This window comes from Taudactylus pleione, unplaced genomic scaffold (genome assembly GCF_031769625.1).
Source record: "Taudactylus pleione unplaced genomic scaffold, aTauple2 ptg000053l, whole genome shotgun sequence".
In the NCBI taxonomy this organism is placed as follows: Eukaryota; Metazoa; Chordata; class Amphibia; order Anura; family Myobatrachidae; genus Taudactylus; species Taudactylus pleione.
The window spans coordinates 14,439,450-14,457,639 of record NW_028284455.1 but is presented as its reverse complement, the minus strand read 5'-3'; the positions used below and the strand labels follow the sequence as shown (position 1 = coordinate 14,457,639).

Here is an 18,190-nt window from a genome sequence, read left to right as displayed (position 1 = left end):
ATCTGTTCTAAAACAGACGGTCCACTACTGTTCTTCTAATAGGAACTTTAATCTGATTTTGAAAGGGAGCTATATCTAAATTTAACACTGTTTCGACTTTATATAAAACATCAACAGTAAAGCTGCATACACACACAACGATGTAGTAAATGAACGATTTTAGTATACGATTTTCGTTCATTTTTTCAAGGGAAAAATGAAAGAAAATCGTTTACTAAAATCGTTCATTTACTAAATGTAATGAATGATTTTTTTGAACTACAAACGATTTTTGCATATTCCCTTACTGAAAATCATTGAGTTGGTCAGTCTGACTGAACTACAAACTACAAACATGAACGCGCATGATCGATAATCGTTCATCGTTTAAACTCCGAAAGTGAATGATTTTTTCAACGATTGAACGATAAACGATATCGTTATCGATAATCGTTCAAAAAATCATTGTGTGTGTATGCACCTTTACTGTTACCTGATGTTTATTTAGGTTGTTTTAAACTTTCATCAATTTTTCAGTGCTTTACATGTCAAAGTATATTTAAGTAGCAAATTAAAATGGTGCTGCTTATGTGTGGCTAATAGCTTAATTCTGAAGTTCCCAAACGCAGTACTCAAGGTTCCCCAACATTTCAGGTTTTAAGGTGCGTACGCCCACAACAAATTTTTTAACGATTTAACTGTAAGGACGTCGTTATCGTTCAATCGTTCAAAAAAATCGTTCAGTGTAAAACGAAGAACGATTATCGTTCCTGCGCATTCACGTTTGTCGATTGTAGTTTGTAGTTCAGTCAGACTGGCCAACTTAACGATTTTCAATAGAAGTTGCAACATTTTTCCTTCAACACACAGAAAATCGTTTATTAAGTAAAGTAAATCCAACTACTTTGTAAAACGATTTTTGTTCACTTTTTCAAGGGAAAAACTGAACGAAAATTGTTCAACGAAAATTGTTCATTACTTACATCACTGTGTGTGTACGCACCTTTAGAGATATCCATGGTTAAGCACAGGTGGTTATATCAAATTGACTTTGGTACTAATTAAATCACCTATGCTCAACCATGGATATCTCTAAAACCTGAACTGTTGGGGAACCTTGAGGACTGTGATTGGGAACCTCTGCCTTAATTATTTTCCCATTGATTTAACATCTTTACGAAATTACACATTTTCACAAATGTGGGACAATCAATCTTTCTGACAAAAGTTGCATTGGTGACCTCAAATAGGTATCTCCAATAACTGAATGTATTATTCTTATTATTATTAACATCAAATAGGTATCTCCAATAAATGTATTATTATTATTACTTATTTTTTATTTATATAGCATAATTATTATCAAACATATGGAACAGGCACTCCGCTTGCATAAAATAATACATGCCCTGGTGCCCTCCTGGGTGCTAAAGGAAACCACCAATTCAAGAATTACAACAAGAAGGCAGCACTCACAGGTCTCTGAAGAAAAGAATGCACACTGACAACTGTGTCACGTCCTGTCCAACGTTTCAGTCCCAAAGACTTTTATTAGGAAAACACAGATATATACAAACATACATACCTATATACCAGTCTATCTGAAGTGATAGGTGCAGTTTCTCCATGTGTCCCCTGCCGTGGGCCTGAAGTCATCAACGTGCGTCTGCCGAAACGCACGGCGCCAGTGTGATGACATCACTAACGTGAAGATATCACCTGCAACACAGGGCCGCGGGGCCTTGCGCTGAGAGGTGTGCCACAGTGCTGCCAGCTATCATGGAGGGAATATAACTGGAACATTGGTCAAAAATCATTAAATAACAGCATACATTGCAACATGGTAATATAAATAATAAGCACCCAGGTGTTAGGGTTCATTGATAATAATCACACCAGTGAAAAATGGTGAATAAAAATATGTTGAGAAAAAGGAAATATTAGATTCAACAATAAAAATTTTTAATAAATTAAAGAGAACATGTAAACTCTACATCCAAAAATAAAACAAAAGAAAGAAAGTTCAAAAAGTGAATACGGTGACAATGTACTTTCCAAAGTTTGTAGGGAAATGTACTAAACCCTGTAGTCACTCATCCTGATTACTGTAGAGAAAAAAAACACATGATATGTGCATAATCATAATTTGCAACATTTTATAGACGACAAGGTTCAATCATTTACAACAGACCCTTCCCCAGCATACTGGCTAAATTCTCTACCACACAACCAGGGCTGCCATCAGGGGGAAACTGCTGGAACTGAAGTCCCGGGCCCGAACAGAGAGGGGGTCCTGGGTGGCAATGGTGCGGATTGGCGCCGGACCTGCAGGCAGTCATGGAGAAACAGTGCTGGTGGCATTTCGAATTTGTCACCAGCCGTGAGTCAATTGGTGATTACGGACCGGCAACCAACCAGGAGCCGCTGCAGTGGCAGCTCCTGACTGAATGCTGGTCTGCGAGCTCTGATTGGCTCAAAGCCAGCACCATATTCAAAATGCCAAATCCACACCACTGCTAACTGATGCTCATTCCCCTTGTCTCCATGTCCCCCTCAGGCACTGTACCCCCAACCTAGTCTTCAGTTTATATAATGTCTCCATGTCCCCCTTCAGACCCTACCCTGCTCCCCAGTCTCCAGTGTATATGTCTCCATGTCCCACTTTCTCCCCCCCATTCACCAGCAATGTGTATGTCTTCATATTGCCCCAGTGTTTCTACTTTTTTATTCTATTTTTCTTTATGTGTGTCTAGCCTTTATTTTCCCTCCTTCCTTTGCCTGCGTCACCTCTTACTATATCTGTCCCCCTCACCTAATTCTAACATTTATCAAGCACCAACCTTTTCCCTGTGCCCTTCACAACCACTTATCCTCTTGCCTTGACCCTCATCCTGCCACCCCTTTTCTTCTTCCACTTGTCCCTTCTTTAACTTTTACCACCCTTCTCCTCTTCTGCTGAAGGCAATGGAGTACTGCTAGCCGATCATCAGAAGTGACGTGGAGAAACCTGGCCATAGAGGGAAAAAATAAGTTTTCCCTCTAACGCTGCTATCGCTGGCAAAAATCCTGACGGTAATAAAATTTGCCAGTTTTCGCCAGTGAAAGCTTCCCCATATGAACTGCACTAGTGTTATGGTGGTGTTCTGTGTGGATCTGGGGTTTTCAGTGTTTTTTTGTGTGGATCTGGCTATTTGAATATATTTTATGTCGATCTGGCTGTTTCAATGATTTTATGTGGTTCTAACTTTTTTAGGGTATTTTATGTGGATCCGACATTTCTTTACAGCAGTTTTCTCTCCTTTATTTCTGTATTTGTATGTTTCATATATTTATATGAAGATTGACATGTTATAATAACACCCTACCCCAAAGCCCAAACTTTGGGGGGTCTGCCCATTATGTCAGTCCCGGGACCCACAATTTTGATGGCAGCCCTGCTCACAACTAACATTAATCTACTCTTTTGTTCATGGACTGTTGTTAGTAACCCTCAGCTCCTGTAGGAAACCCAAGCAAACACAGAGAGGTTACACAAGCACCATACAGATAGTGCCACTTGGAGAACATGGGCTCTGTGCTGCGAGGCTGCAATATTGTGCCACCCTATGTATGCTCATGAATAGCATTAGACAAGAGAACATGAAATGATTAACACCTTCATGACCACACTGTAATGTCCAGGAATAACCTTTTAATTTTATACTCTAACCCAGTGTTTTTTAACCACTGTGCCGCGGCACACTAGTGTGCTGCAACTAGTCTTCAGATGTGCTGCCAGAGAAGCAGAGCAGTGCCTGCCATTGCGCAGCTGCTACTGAGGTCCTGGAGCTGCACCACCAGTTCTAACTTCAGGCCCGGGCAACCTGGACTCTTCCAGGCACTTCAGATACTACCCGTGCCTTGACCTATTGAGACGCAGTGGCATGACATCGTAGGTCACTGCGGCTGCAGCCACTGCTGGGCAGTAGTGCCAACCATGTCTGAGGGACAAGGAGGGACTGGAAGCTCCTCTAATTTTTCTGCTACTGACAGCTCAGGTAAGTCTTTTAAGGTGGCAGGGGCAATAATCAATAATGCACAGAGCCTTCCTTATATAGGGGGGGGATTAAAATTTGGCACCAAAGTGACATCAAATTTTTGCACATGCCTATGCCTTTAATAGAGGAGAGAGACCGGGAAATGCCTGCTGCCGCCAGGAGAAAGTTCCGGAGCATGCCTTTACAGCAGCTGGAGAGAGGAAGCACTGATCAGCCCCATAGATGCCATATTAGCCAAAGGGTGCAGCGAGCTGACTGGCTAAACTAAGTGACAGAGCTGTGGCACAAACACATGGCAGTTTAAAAAAGAATATAGGACATCTAGAAAATATAGTGGCACTGCATTGGCAGACAGTATGGCAGTTTAATATAATTTGTACGATGCTATAGAATGTTTTCATTAATTAAGAACTAGAACAGAGGCCCGTAGCCAGCACAGGTAAATGGAGGTGGAGTACTATTTAGTGGAAGCCAGGTAAACTGGGAAAAAACTCAAAACAAAAGTCTTCTTGGGGTGCAGCAGCAGGGTATTTTTTGGACAGTTAAATAATAAGTATACTACAGAAAATAAGGTGCAGGTCCACCTTAAGAAACAGAAAACAATCAACAGCAGCACAGACAGTAGCTAGCCTGTTTGCACCGCAGTGTGTGAGTGCACAGTGTGTGTGACAAACACACATACACTGACAAATGACAATGATGTCTGCAGTAACACTTCCCATATACCTACTCCTGTCTCTAGATCTACCTATTAAACTCCTAAACCTAACTCCTTCTAACCTAATGCTAATGACACTCTAATGGTGCCCTGATGGCTAAAGCATTTTTTAACACAGTGCCTCACAGTGCTCCAGCTCACAGTCCCACACTCTTATTTAGAATAAAGACATGTTTTATTGTGGAAATTCTTATTTATGAATACAATCAGTAGCGTCCCTTTCACGTTTTGTCACCCAGTGCTGGGAGGGATGCTGTGCATTGCCTTGCAGTAAGGGGTGTGGCCTCGAGGGGAAGGGGCATGGCCTCGCAGCCTGATCCCCCATGCCTATTACTTGGGGGGGTGCAGGATGTCCCTGTATTTAGTGCCGGCCGCCTCCCTCAGTGTCAGGAGCCGAGTGCTGCACTTAATGCTACAGTGCAGCACCCGGCTCTTGTCAGTGAGGGGGAGTCTGCACCTTGGTGTCACCCCTCGGCAAATGACACCCGGGTGCAGACCGTACCTCCCGCATCCTCCTTGTAAAGCTACTGAATACAATTACATGTTTTGTTACTGTTTCTAGTCCATTGCTTGTGATTATAATTTATGCAGTTGTGATTTCAAGTAAAAATTTATGAAATTCATAAATTGCTATCTGTGTATTTGTGATTTTGTATATTGTATTCACTCAGGTGGTGAGTGGTACTCTGGCCCCTATGATGTCATCATTGTATGACTGTGGTAAAGTAGCAGTCACACATATTATTATGGGTATTTAAGGTGAGCACGTGTCACAGTTGAACTGGCCATGATGAAAGCAATAAATTACAGATTATTCCTTCAGATATCTGTGTAGTTTATTAGACTAAGTGTCGCAGAGAAGCGTAACTAGGGTCCATGACACCCAGGGCAAATAAAAAATGGCACCTCTTGAAATTTGTTATTTATTGTTTTGGCTGAATTCTTATAACTCAAGCATACATTATAAACACAAAATTAGAGAAATGTGAGAGAAAGGTAAAACACGTATATGACAGCAATGAATATCATGTGTAGTGGAATGGAAATCTGCAGTGACTGGCTGGTTGTCTGGGGGCCGTCTAGACCCCCCTGAAGCTTTAGCAATTTTGATTGTGGGAAATTAATTTTAGATACTTTTTAACACTCCTGCCAGCAAAAACTCAAATGTTACCTATTTTTCTTTTTAAGTAACTTATCTACTTTATCAATCTGTCACTCTTCTTAACATTCTAATGACCACAGTATTGTGCTCACTCAGTTTCACTGATGATGACAGATGTCCAGTTATCACGCTTGTCATGCTGCCAGCCCTGTTCACTATGCAGAGCCAGCAACACTCATGTTTTTTGGGCATCCCCCGGCTTCAGACTTTTCTTACCTGTATAATGATTTCTCTGCAATGGGGAACATCTGAAAAAATTGATCCTCCCTAGACAAATGGTAACTTCAGTCGGTATTCACTATTCATGTAGGCGATCACATGGTTCAGAGACACTTGCTTGCTTATGAATATAACATATGTTATCATTCAACAGATGTAATATGTTTTTTTTTATATAGAATTAGTGGTTCAATGAGGATGTTTGTGCCCCACCCAGCCTGTTCCTGCTAATCTTAAAAGTTGTGGAAAATTACCAGCCAATCCCCTGTCTCTCCAGCAGCCTCAGCTCCCCCCTTCCTGTGTCTCAAATACCCACCTGTTTCTCCATGGCCTGAGATCCTTCCTGTATCTCTCCATAGACACAGCAGCCTCAGCTCAACCCCTATCCTGTGTCTATCCAGCAGCCTCAGCCACCATGCCTCCTTCCTGTGTCTCTCCATTGCCTCAGCCACAATGCCCCCAGTGCCTCTCTATTGCCTCAGCCACCATGCCCCCTTTCTGTGTCTCTCCATTGCCTTAGCCACTATGCCCCCTTCATATGTCTCTCCATTGCCTCAGCCACCATTCCCCCATCCATCCTGTCTCTCCATTGCCTCAGCCACCATGCTCCCTCCTGTGTCTCTCCATTGCCTCAGCCACCATGTCCCCACCCCTCCTGTGACTCTCCATTGCCTCAGCCATCATGTCCCCATCCCTCCTGTGTCTATCCATTGCCTCATCAACATGCCCTCCCCCCTCCTGTGTCTCTACATGGCCTCAGCCACCATGCCCTTATGAATAAGCCAGACTCTAGTGAACAATATCACACAACAGTTCGAAACATATTCTGTAACATCAATGAATTTTATTTCATACCTTTAATGTGAATTACAGAGCACTCCTATGGTCCAGGCATCACCTGCTGGGCACATGTTTGAGTTTGGTCTCTGAACAGAAATGTACAAAGTGAAGTTATATCAAAAGATACTTTTATAGCACTGTATGTTTTTTTTTTAAATATTATATTTAAGAAGATCTGTTTAGATAACTGTGTGGTGGAATAAATTGGGGATTTTTTTTTTAATTTTTATGTAAATAATTTCCTACATTTTAACAGGGGCTGCTGCACACAGTATAAATAACTAGTAAAGTAAAAAAATTGGATTTCATAAAAATTATAAGTTATTATATTAATAGTTGTTTCAGTGTAAATGTGAATTCATTATTGCAGAAATAGAAAATCGGTTATTGCAACTTACTAAATATGGTCGCCGTGGCAGTTGAGTAACTCAACTCCACAGCGACACTGGCTTGCAGTCCAACACAGTGGACCTGATTCAGCAGCGATCGCAACTGCGATTATGCTCGCAATCGTCCGATTGTTGCGTTCTGCGCATGCATCACAGTGCACGTGCACAAACACTCCACTGCGATCCGGACTGCAATTGCAGTGACTATGCACCATTTGGGGGTGGTGACGGGGGTGGTCGGCAAAATGCAGTGCGTTTGAACGCCATTGCAGGGGCGTGCATAAATTAGCCACTGCGATGCCATACGCAGCTTGGGCTTGCACTGCGTGCAATAAGGTTAGAAATTCCTGAGTAAGGTCAGATCTTGTGCAAGTGTGCGTGAGGCTGCGATTGTACTTGATGTTACTGATGGTTTTGCAGTCTTGCTAAGTATTACGGATGTGCATAAGGTAAGGTGGGCGTCCTTATGTTAGGCTACATATGGCATAGCGATCGCAGACATTAGCATATCTTCACAGTGAGAATGTGTGCGTAATCGCTATTGCGATCGCAGTTGCAAATCGTACTGAATCAGGCCCAGTGTTCGCAAATGTAACTAGGCTTTGCCAGATTACACATACTGTACATGGCACATAAATAGACCCCTTGGTAACTTGTTTCCTTTATTTTCACAAGAGCTATGACTTTTATTTGAAGCAGTATTGATAATATGTTTTGTGCACTAGAAAAGAAAAACAGCATAATAGCAAAAAATATATATTTTCCTTAATTCTTCCTGTATACACAATTAAAGTTGATTATTTTTAAATTATTTTTACACACCGTGAATCATACTCGACTCTTCCGCACCCCTTCAGACCTTTGGCCGCTCTTACACCGTCTATGCTTGGTTCACCTCTTACCTCGCCAATCGCTCCTTTTCTGCGTCTGCCTCCGGTTACACCTCCCCCATTCCATCCTTCGTGTTGGTGTCCCGCAGGGTTCTGTCCTGGGCCCCCTGCTCTTCTCCCTGTACACCTTTTCACTAGGAGAACTCATCAGTTCCTTCGGCCTCCAATACCACCTCTATGCCAATGACATGCAACTATACCTCTCCTGAACTCTCCCCTTCTGTCCTCGCTCAGGTATCCAGCTGCCTCTCCGCCATCTCCTCCTGGATGTCCAAGCGCTCTCTGAAGCTCAACATGGACAAAACCAAGCTCGTCATCTTCCCCCTTAATAGAGTCTCCACCCCCACCAATCTCTCTATCACTGTTGATAATACTATCACCTACACTGTTCTGCAACTTTGTTGCTATGGTGTCACCCTTACCTCCACCCTCTCCTTCGCCCCCTACATTCAATCTCTGACTCAATCCTGTCAATTTCAGCTGCGCAACATCATTCGCATTAGACTATTTCTCTCCCAAAATGCTACCAAACTGCTATTCCTGGTTACTTCATCTCACTCTCGTATCCAAGATTTTGCCCGTGCGCCCCCCCTTCACTGAAATGAGCTCCCTCGCTCAATCAGGCTCTCCCCAACCTTGCATAGCTTCAACGTGCACTAAAAATCCACCTGCTCATCAAAGCATTCCCGTCCACCACATAACCATTTCACCCAGTCGCTCACCCCACCGTCCTGCCTCAGTCATGTCTACCTCGACTACTTCCTGCCCTCTTGTCCCCATCCACATGCTCATGTCATCTGTCTGTCTCCCCTAGATAGTAAACTCCTAGGAGCAGGGTCTTCCTCCCTTCTGTTTTCACAGCCCTCTTCTCTAGCACTTCAGTGACAGCCTTCACCTTCTCTGCTGTATTGTGTACTAAGAATTATGGTGCTAATTGAAACTTGTGCTCTGTTTATGTTTTGGTTACTGTAATGTAATGTTATGTGTACTCTGGGCCTGATTCAGACCTGCTCGCGAGCGCTGTGCGCTCGCAAGCGGGTCGATGGTGGCCCAGTGCGCATGACGGAGCCGGCTCCGTCGTGCGCATGCGTGAGACCCGGATAACGACGGGCAAACTGTCGCTCCGGGTCTCGTACCAAAGGGGGCGTGCTGTCGATGTTGAGTGACAGCACGCCCCCTTTGGTGGGCGGGCCGGGGGCATGGCTGCCCAGACGGAGGCGTTCCCATGGGAACGCCTACCATCTGGGGCCGGCCCCACTGACATTACATGTCACTGGGAGTGCTTTCGGTTCTGTTAGAGCCGAAAGCACTCTAGGGTTTACGGCAACCAGATCCTACCACAAGGGTCTCGTCGGCAAGCCCGATGGTTGTGATGGTCTTGACCATCGCGACAATCTTCCTGGTCACCCACAGCTATGCGAGCGGCCAGAAGGCCGCTCTAAAAAAACAGAAGGCCGGCCCTGATTCAAAGCGAATGCTCTGTCAGAGCTTCTGACTCTGAATCAGGTCCTCTGTACTGGTCTACTGTTAACGTATGTACGGCACTGTGGACCAATTGTGGCGCCTTATAAATAAAATGTAATAATTAATAATTCAGAAATTACACTGGTGTCTGGAGATAATAGCTTCTGTATGTATACAGCACAATGTCCACCATTTGCATAAACCCTGGACAAATGGTGGACATTGTGCTGTAAACCTCCACTAATTCGTAAGGTGTGGAGAAATCTATTTTTATCTGTATAAAGGATGATGACATATTAACATATTCATGTAAAAACATTTGTCCATCTGAATTTTCAAATTTTTTAATAAAATTTATTTTAAAGTGTATTAATATTGGCCTTTGGGCCTATCTTGGATGTTTTTCTGGTGTGAGGGTATATTTTAGAACCTCAAGGACGACGATAAAACAAGTTCTATCATATGAACTTTTCAATCAGCTCTGAAAAGCGAGCACGAAAAAAGATAGCTACATCCATAAAACGGAAAGAATTGGAACCTATAAGCCCTGAAGGCATTGTTATATACAAAGAATATAAGGATTGTCCGTTTTATTAAGTTTGTTGAAGCACCCTTGAAGTAGTTGTATTATATATATATATATATATATATATATATATATATATATATACATACACTGGATGCAATAGCTGTAGGTTGGACATTCATCCTAATATGGATTGTCTCTATAGTATGTCCATTTAGTGTCCAGATGTTGTATCAAAGTTTCCTGTTTCCAGCAGTAGGATGATGCTGTACACGTCTGCTCCTCCTCTCCACCTCAAAATTACAGATAGCACAGCATCAGGGATCTTAGGACACTATGATGCAATATGAAATGTAAGTTTTATGTATTCACCAAATCTTGCTGCTGTATTGCTGGTCCACCAGTGTCCCGTGCTGCGTTCAATCTGCTGGATGCATGCGTGTGAGGGGAGTATAGGTTAGTAAGCAGACTTGGAGCTGGTATAAATGCAGTTAAACTTATTTATTTTTGGTACAGTCTGCCCATACCAAACAGTATTGGTGTATGGTGCAGGATTAAAATGGCCCAATTACTATGTCAGTAAATTGGCAATAGTATTCAACAAGTATATACGAAAAGCATCAGAATAAAAAAAGGTCTTGATGAAAGAAAAGAGTCTCTATGTGGCTGGCTGGGTGTGTGGGTGCCTCCCAATTTGTTTTGTCCCGTTTAGGGACTTTTTCAAGGGTGTATAATCCATCATTTTCCCAGGTGGGTGCCAGGCTAACGCTGGGTATGGTGGACGAAGTGTTGCTTTTGGAAGGGACGACAGAGTCGGCACGGCATATAATGCATACGAAGTATGGAGCATACACAACTACGCACTGTAATGTATGGGTTAGAATGACGAAGTGTGTGAAATCTTTTCCGAAGATTGGCAGTTTTGATGAGGAAATATTGAACAATGTTAGAGATAGCATCTGTGTGGTGAAATCTCTGAAGAAAAGAGTAGAATATAACGATTGTTTGAAACTGTGGCAGCAAGAGGGAAACGTGGTGTAGCGGTGTGCATGCGGCGCAAAATAGCGTCACGCTCACGACGCAAGGGAGCGCGCATGCAACGCAAAATGGCATAGTGTGTGCACAGCAAGGGAACGCGTATGCACAGCAAGGTAGCATTGCCAAAAGTACAGTCAGTAGTGCAGGCACACCTCCACTGCCCTACGCGGTGGAAGGTGAAGATACAGCCCATTCCAAAAATGATAAAAATTTAACAAGTAACTTGTACCCTCTCCTGAGTAATTATAAGGAAAATGTTTATGAAGCAGATGATGAACCTGTTGTAATGTCAACCATTTCCCATGCAGTTCAAATGTTAAATGTTCCTCCACAGCAGCTACAGGAAGTGGCCTCACCAATAGTAGTAGCAGAAGTGCTACCACCCGCAGAAGCCGTAGCGGAAGCTGGTGTAAATACTATACATTGCAGTAATAGACTGAACCCCCCAAGTGCCAAGGTAATGGTGTGGTAGGCATGCATCCAGTCCGGACAATAACAGATCCCAATGGGAATCCGGATGCAGGTGGTGTAGTGCCTACAAGGGAGGTAGCAATGCATTGTCCATGGATGAGAGCAGAGCTACATTCCATAATGACAGATTTCCCTGACCCTAGGAAAGAACTAGCAAAGTGCCAGAGATTTGTAAAGGATTTAGGTAATGCTCATGAGCCAACCAACAAAGATTGTTGAGTGGTATTACGTGCATGTCTTCCACACAATACCGATGTGGAAAAGTTTATCATGGCTTGTGTATTGGATGGAGATAGTCCCTTAACTGACGAAAGTAATCAGAACAACATAACTCGCATAATCACCCAATTGGCCGTATATTTTCCAGTTGTAGTTAACGAGTAAAATTTTTACAATTAAACAGAAGGAGAGTGAGTCTGCAGAAGATTATTTTACCAGAGTGCTGCAGACTATTACCTAGTACACTGGGATAGAGGACATAAAAGATAGCACACACCACAGGGAAATGGTCATCACGGTACTTATGGATGGTCTTAAAGACAATCTAAAGACCAGGGTTCAGACTTCACATCCTGGATGGAGGGGAATTACGGTAGACACTCTCAGGAAAACTGCTATTGAACATGACAAAAACATCCTCAGGAAGCATGAAACACAGAGTGAGAAGCTAATGGCTGTTAGCATTCAAGCTCTTGAAACAATGCATCTACAGCCACCAGCCACCTACTCACCTGTGCAGCTACGAGTTCTCAATACACATCATCCTGCGCAGTCACAAATTACACAGCCATACCACACATATCACACTCTGCAGCAAAACACATATCAACATACCTTGCCTCAGAACACATTCCACACACAGCCACAACCCCCATATCCACATCCCCAGCCATTATCTTTCCACACTCTCCAACCCACACAACAACAACCTTTCAAACCATACCCACCATGAAGGTGTTATGACTGCAACCAGAGGGGACACTTAATTAGGGACTGTAAAGCAAGGAAACAGGGACCACTTTACCAGGGAACTCCAAAACACCCCCAGAATGCAGAAAACTTTCAGCAATCGCCTGCTCACATAGTGGCAGTAAATGCGTTATTGGAGAAGGACAGTCAGCTCTAAGGGTCAGGTCACACCTGTAGTCTACAGCCAGTCAGGTTAACTGGGAGTACTAGGGAAGAACCTGTAATGATGGTTGATGAAGCTGGTACTAAACATACTTTTCTTGTAGATACATTGGCGACCAGATCAGTGTTAAAATCTCCATCCAATTTACAGGTGACCTGCAAGACAGTACCAGCAATGGGCGTAACGGGTAAAGTGCAGCACTATCCTTTAACCGAATCTGCAGAGATTACTATCGGGCCATTGCATACCAGGCATTCCTTTCTCCTGGCAGTGGTGGCTCCTACATCAGAATGTCAACATGGGCTTTAGGTCGACAACCAAAAGGTCAACATTTAAAATGTCAACATGTTCGTATTGTCGAAATTTGACATGTTGGTACCATAATGTTGACATACAGTTTATTGCTTATTTTATCCTAACCCTAACTCAAAACTTAAAGCTGGATACACACTGAGATGATATCGGCACGATATGTGGTTTCCGGCCGAATTGGAACGACATATCGGCCACTTTGTTCAGTGTGTACAGCCAATATGCGCGCTCCCAGTCGCATGCGGTATTGTCCGGTCGGCCGTGCTGCACATCCAATGATATCGCATGCAGCCCCGTTGCAGGTAATGAAGGACGGAAAGGGATCGTTCTGCTGTTTATTACCTTGTTCTAATGTGTACCCGAGGTGCGATGTGTTGACCCATCGGGCAGACATATCGTACTGGTACACATCACTCAGTGTGTATCCGGCTTAACCGTAACCCTAAACATGAGCAACATTAGCTCATCTCATTTTTGATAGCGTCTATAAAGTAACTGATACCTATGTGTATGCATTGTCTGAGGTACTGAAATCACGTTGTTTCATAGACCCGGAAGTCCCTCATTCGCAAAGGACTACTCTTACCGAGAGAGCGATCCTTTGCGCTTTCATTCATGCATACTGGCGTAGTCAACGCCGACATGCATGTGATGAGTGGCGGGATGCAGTGCATCCCGAATGCGATGCGTCATGCATCCTGCCACCATTGAGCAGTGGGAAGAGTAAAAATTACAGCTGGGCTATATAAATAATTTTCTGTAGACTATTCAAACATATTGAATTTGGTGAGTCTGCCAATGTTTTAATGTGGCAATAATTTAAAATGCAAAACCAACTTGGTGATTGCCACTTTAAAACATTTGGCAGACTTGCCAGAATCTAGCGGATGCCTGCAAGTCGCAGGTTATTACATGTCCACCCACGTATGTTCATTTTATGACCATGAATACAGGGGCATAGGGAGGGCGGCTCCAGTGGAGCGCAAGCTCCAGGCGCCTAAAAGTTTCCAGGGCACACCGCAGCCTGACTCTGGCGTGGCTCCTGCCATCCAGCCGCCCGTGGCTCGCAGCTGTCAGTGACAGCCTGAGCAGCGTAGGATTCCAAATTCTGCGCTCCCGAGTCGTACGTGTGACGTTGTGACGTGACACGCACGTGCATATGCCGTCATACGGGGTCAGAGATAAGACGGGACCCAAGAGTCTGTAAAGAGGAGCAGCACTGACAGGGGGAGCGCTCTGGTTGGACTGACAGGGCAGTACAGGGGGGGGGGGGGGGGATGTGCGGGCTGCCACCGAGGGGTGACACCAAGGTGCAGACTCCCCCTCAGCAACAGGAGCTGGGTGCTGCACTGTATAATTAAGTGCAGCACTGGGCTCCTGTCACTGTGAGGGAGCCGGCCGTTTCTGCACGCCGCACCCCCACCCCCCCTGTAACCGCACCTCGGATATCCCCGGCAATAATGGGAGGACCACGGAGCTTTGGCTGCAAGGCCACGCCCTTCTCGACTGGTCACGCCTCTTCACGTGAAGCCACGCCCCATTTCGGCGCCGCCCTGTGCACACTGTCTGGTCGTACTGTTTGTAGGCTGGCTACTTACATTATAATTTATAGAGGCGGTCACTGTTGGGTGCAATATTGAATATAAGGGATGGGGACCTGTTACAAACAGTGAGGGGGAGGATAGTCAGTGACAGTGCCTCCCCCTGATGATAGTACATTACATTTTTTATGACAGTCAGTGGTAGTGCCTCCCCCCCTCACTGATTGTTGCAGGTCCCCATCCTTTATATTTATTATTGCACCCATCAGCCAGTGTCCTGTTAATTATATATCAGTGTCCCATTGAAGACTGGAAACCGTTTAAATTCAGACAACACTGCATCAGTTTTTATGCTAGAATCTATCCCATCAACTTTATGTCAAAGCTGGAACAAACAGTGTTGTAGGACTCTGACATGAAACATACTTGCTAACATTTGCCATCATTTTCAGGTACACCTTGCCATGCTAGTGTATCTTGTACTACAATCCCTATTTTTATATATTTACGGTCTTTATTTTGTAAATTTGCATGTTATATATAACTATTCAATACATTCAAATTTATAAAGACAATGGGACAGTGGCGTAACTAGGGTATTTGGAGCCCAGGGCAAATTTGAAAAGGGAGCCCCCCCCTACATCCCGAGCTGTGCGCACGGAAAAAAAGGGACGTGGTCACTTAAAAATGGGGCGTGTCAACATGACACACCCCTTTATTTTCACGCTGAACATTCCTACCCATATGCACCTTAACCCCAGTAGTACCCCTTATACAGTACCCCCAGTATGCAGTTGTGGTCCCTCTTATGCAGGCCCATAGTAGTGCCCCTTATACAGTATCCCCAGTAGTGGTCCCCCTTATACAGCCTCCAATTAGTTCCCCTTACTCAGTACCCGCAGTAGTGGCCCCCCCAAATGCAGTGCCCCACGTAGTGTTCCCCCTTATGCAGTGCCCCCAGTAGCAGTCCCCACAATGCACTGCGCCCAGTAGCGGTATCCCCTTATGCAGTGCCCTTTATATCGTGCCCCCAGTAGTAGCCCCCCCCTATGCAGTGCCCTTTATATAGTGCCCCCAGCAGTAGTCCCCCCCATGCAGTTTTCCCAGTAGTGTTCCCCTTATGCAGGCACCCTGTAGTGATCCCCCCTATCCAGTGCCCCCTGTAGTGGCCCTTCCTATTATTGCCCCCAGTAGTGGTCCCCCGAGTGCAGTGCCTCTTGTAGTAGGCCCCTTTTATAGTGGTAGTTCCCCCCCAAGTAGTAGTCCCCAGTAGAGTAGGTCCTCCCAATGGCGCCCCCAGTAGTAGCCTCCCCTCCCCCAGTAGAGGTCCCCCCAGTAGTAGCCACCCCCCTCCCCCGTTGTGCAGATAGGTTTAAAAAAAAAAAAAATATATATATATATATATAAAAATATACTTACCTGAATCTCTGCTCCTGGTCCTGCTCGCGACGCCACTCCCGCCCGGGCTGGCGCACTCAGCATTATGGGACAGACGTCATGACGTCAGTCCCATTACCCACTGCAGTGGGTGCTGCAGCAGTCAATGAGAATCTATCTGACTCTCATTGGCTGCTGTTTAACACACGCATCGCCGCAAGCGCTGGCGGCGATGCGTGTGTTATGCACAGCCTGAGCCCGCCTCCTGGCGCTATTGGGCAAGCGCTCAGGAGGAGGGAACGGGCTCAGGCGTGCAGCACAGGACCGGCGCTGGAAGCCTAGCGCCGGTCCTGTGTAATTGTGTAGCGCTGACTGCACTCATTGCGGTCGGCGCTACACTGGCTAACTAGGGCGGGCGGGCCAGTACCGTGGCCGGCGGCGCCCCCCCCACGCCGCCGATCCAACGGCGCCCAGGGCACGCAACCCGCTCGCCCTGCCCTAGTTACGCCACTGCAATGGGACAAAGCTTTATGATCTGCAACTCATTGATAATTACAGACGGAAACTATTCACAGAACTCATATTTTACTAGTTGTGGCAAAAGATTTCTGGGTAAAGAATGTATTTTATCTGCTAAATTATTTAATTCAGCTCAGGTTATTGCATGTAGAAAGTACATAATGTAACTATGTCCAGAGTGTAATAAAGATATAACATTACACACAAACATCCAGTTCAGCGAATTGATCTCACGCTTCTGGTTGCCAGGCAACAAGGGGTATGATAAATAGCAGCGGTTGCCGGGCGCTGGCAGAGTTTACAGTGTGAGGGAAGTCACAGAAGTGGATCTATCATGGGTGTCACGGGGATGGCGAGTGACGAGGAGGCCCCCATCTACAGCGGGAGGTTTACAGTCCACTCCCCGCATATCCGCACGGTGAGTGACCTGCTACTGCGTGTGCTGCGACATTATACCGGACTCCTGTCAGTCCCTTTTCTTCCTGCACCGGGGTAACACGGCTGAGGGGTAATTTCTGTTTCATTATAGATACTGTATGTCACACTGTATGACGATCACAGTGCCTTCCAAGTTCCACTGTTATTGTAACAAGTTCCAAGGTTACAGAGCATTAAATATGTCACTAAACAATAGTTAGATATCATATTACTGCTGGCTCACAACTCAGTCCAGAATTGTTTTGTTATCTGATTTTCAACTTCATTATCACTTAAGCTGGGTACACATTAGACCAGTGTTGGCTAACCTTGATACTCCAGCTGTTGTGGAACTATATATCACAGCATGCCCTGCCACAGTTTTAGCATGCCCTAATAGCAAAACTGTAGCAGTGCATGCTGGGTTATGTAGTTCCATAACAGCTGGAGTGTCAAGGTTAGCCAACACTGCATTAGACAGTCTATCGACCGATGTATCGTTTTGACACGGATCAGAATGATAAATCGAGCACATCGTCTAATGTGTACCAGCGATTGCGCGCTCCTGCCGATCGTCAGCAATGTGTTCTGTGCAGCAAATGTGACGATCCATCGGGTGATGACAAGCTCCTGGATGCGGCCACTGAACGATATTTATTGCCTGGTCGTGCACTATATCGTTGTGTGTACAGGCGACCAATGTATATTCATATCGATCGAACTGGCGGTCACCACACAGGATCGTCTAATGTGTACCCAACATTACAGTAGTTGTTGTAATGTCACTTTCATTATGTGTTATCATTATCATCATCCTCATCTGGAATGCAACACTTCTTTGTCATTTGTATTTCTTACAAGTGACAAAGGGGTCTATTCATCAACAGTGACTATGTTGCCCAGAATATTAACGGGTAACATTGTCACAATTTTCAATTATTAAAATTTATGTCAGCTATTTTTTATGTCAGCAATATTTTTTGCAGGGACAGCGGTTGCATTAAAACGCTGTCCCTGCGATGTGACAGAAGGCAATGTTTTCGGTTTCCAAAACAATACCTTCTGTTTCTGCTTCTGCGCCTGCGAATGCTCAGTCATGCGCTTGCGAACAGTCTCTGTCCCTGCTTTGTGATGATCGCTGACGAGTAAGTACTGTACA

At 44.8% G+C, this 18,190-nt stretch overlaps 1 protein-coding gene across 2 annotated transcripts in view; it reads left to right on the top strand.

Moving 5' to 3' along the window:
• The window catches only part of EFHB (EF-hand domain family member B), a 58,516-nt gene that overhangs the window by 11,957 nt on the left and 28,369 nt on the right, over positions 1-18,190 (top strand). The window contains exon 1 of one of the 2 annotated variants that reach the window (XM_088462724.1): positions 16,949-17,032. The exons of the other annotated variant lie outside the window; for it this stretch is intronic. Coding sequence (XP_088318850.1) covers positions 16,949-17,032 — 84 coding nt within the window. Of the gene's footprint in view, positions 1-16,948; positions 17,033-18,190 lie in introns of those variants that run through there. 2 annotated transcript variants of the gene reach the window in all.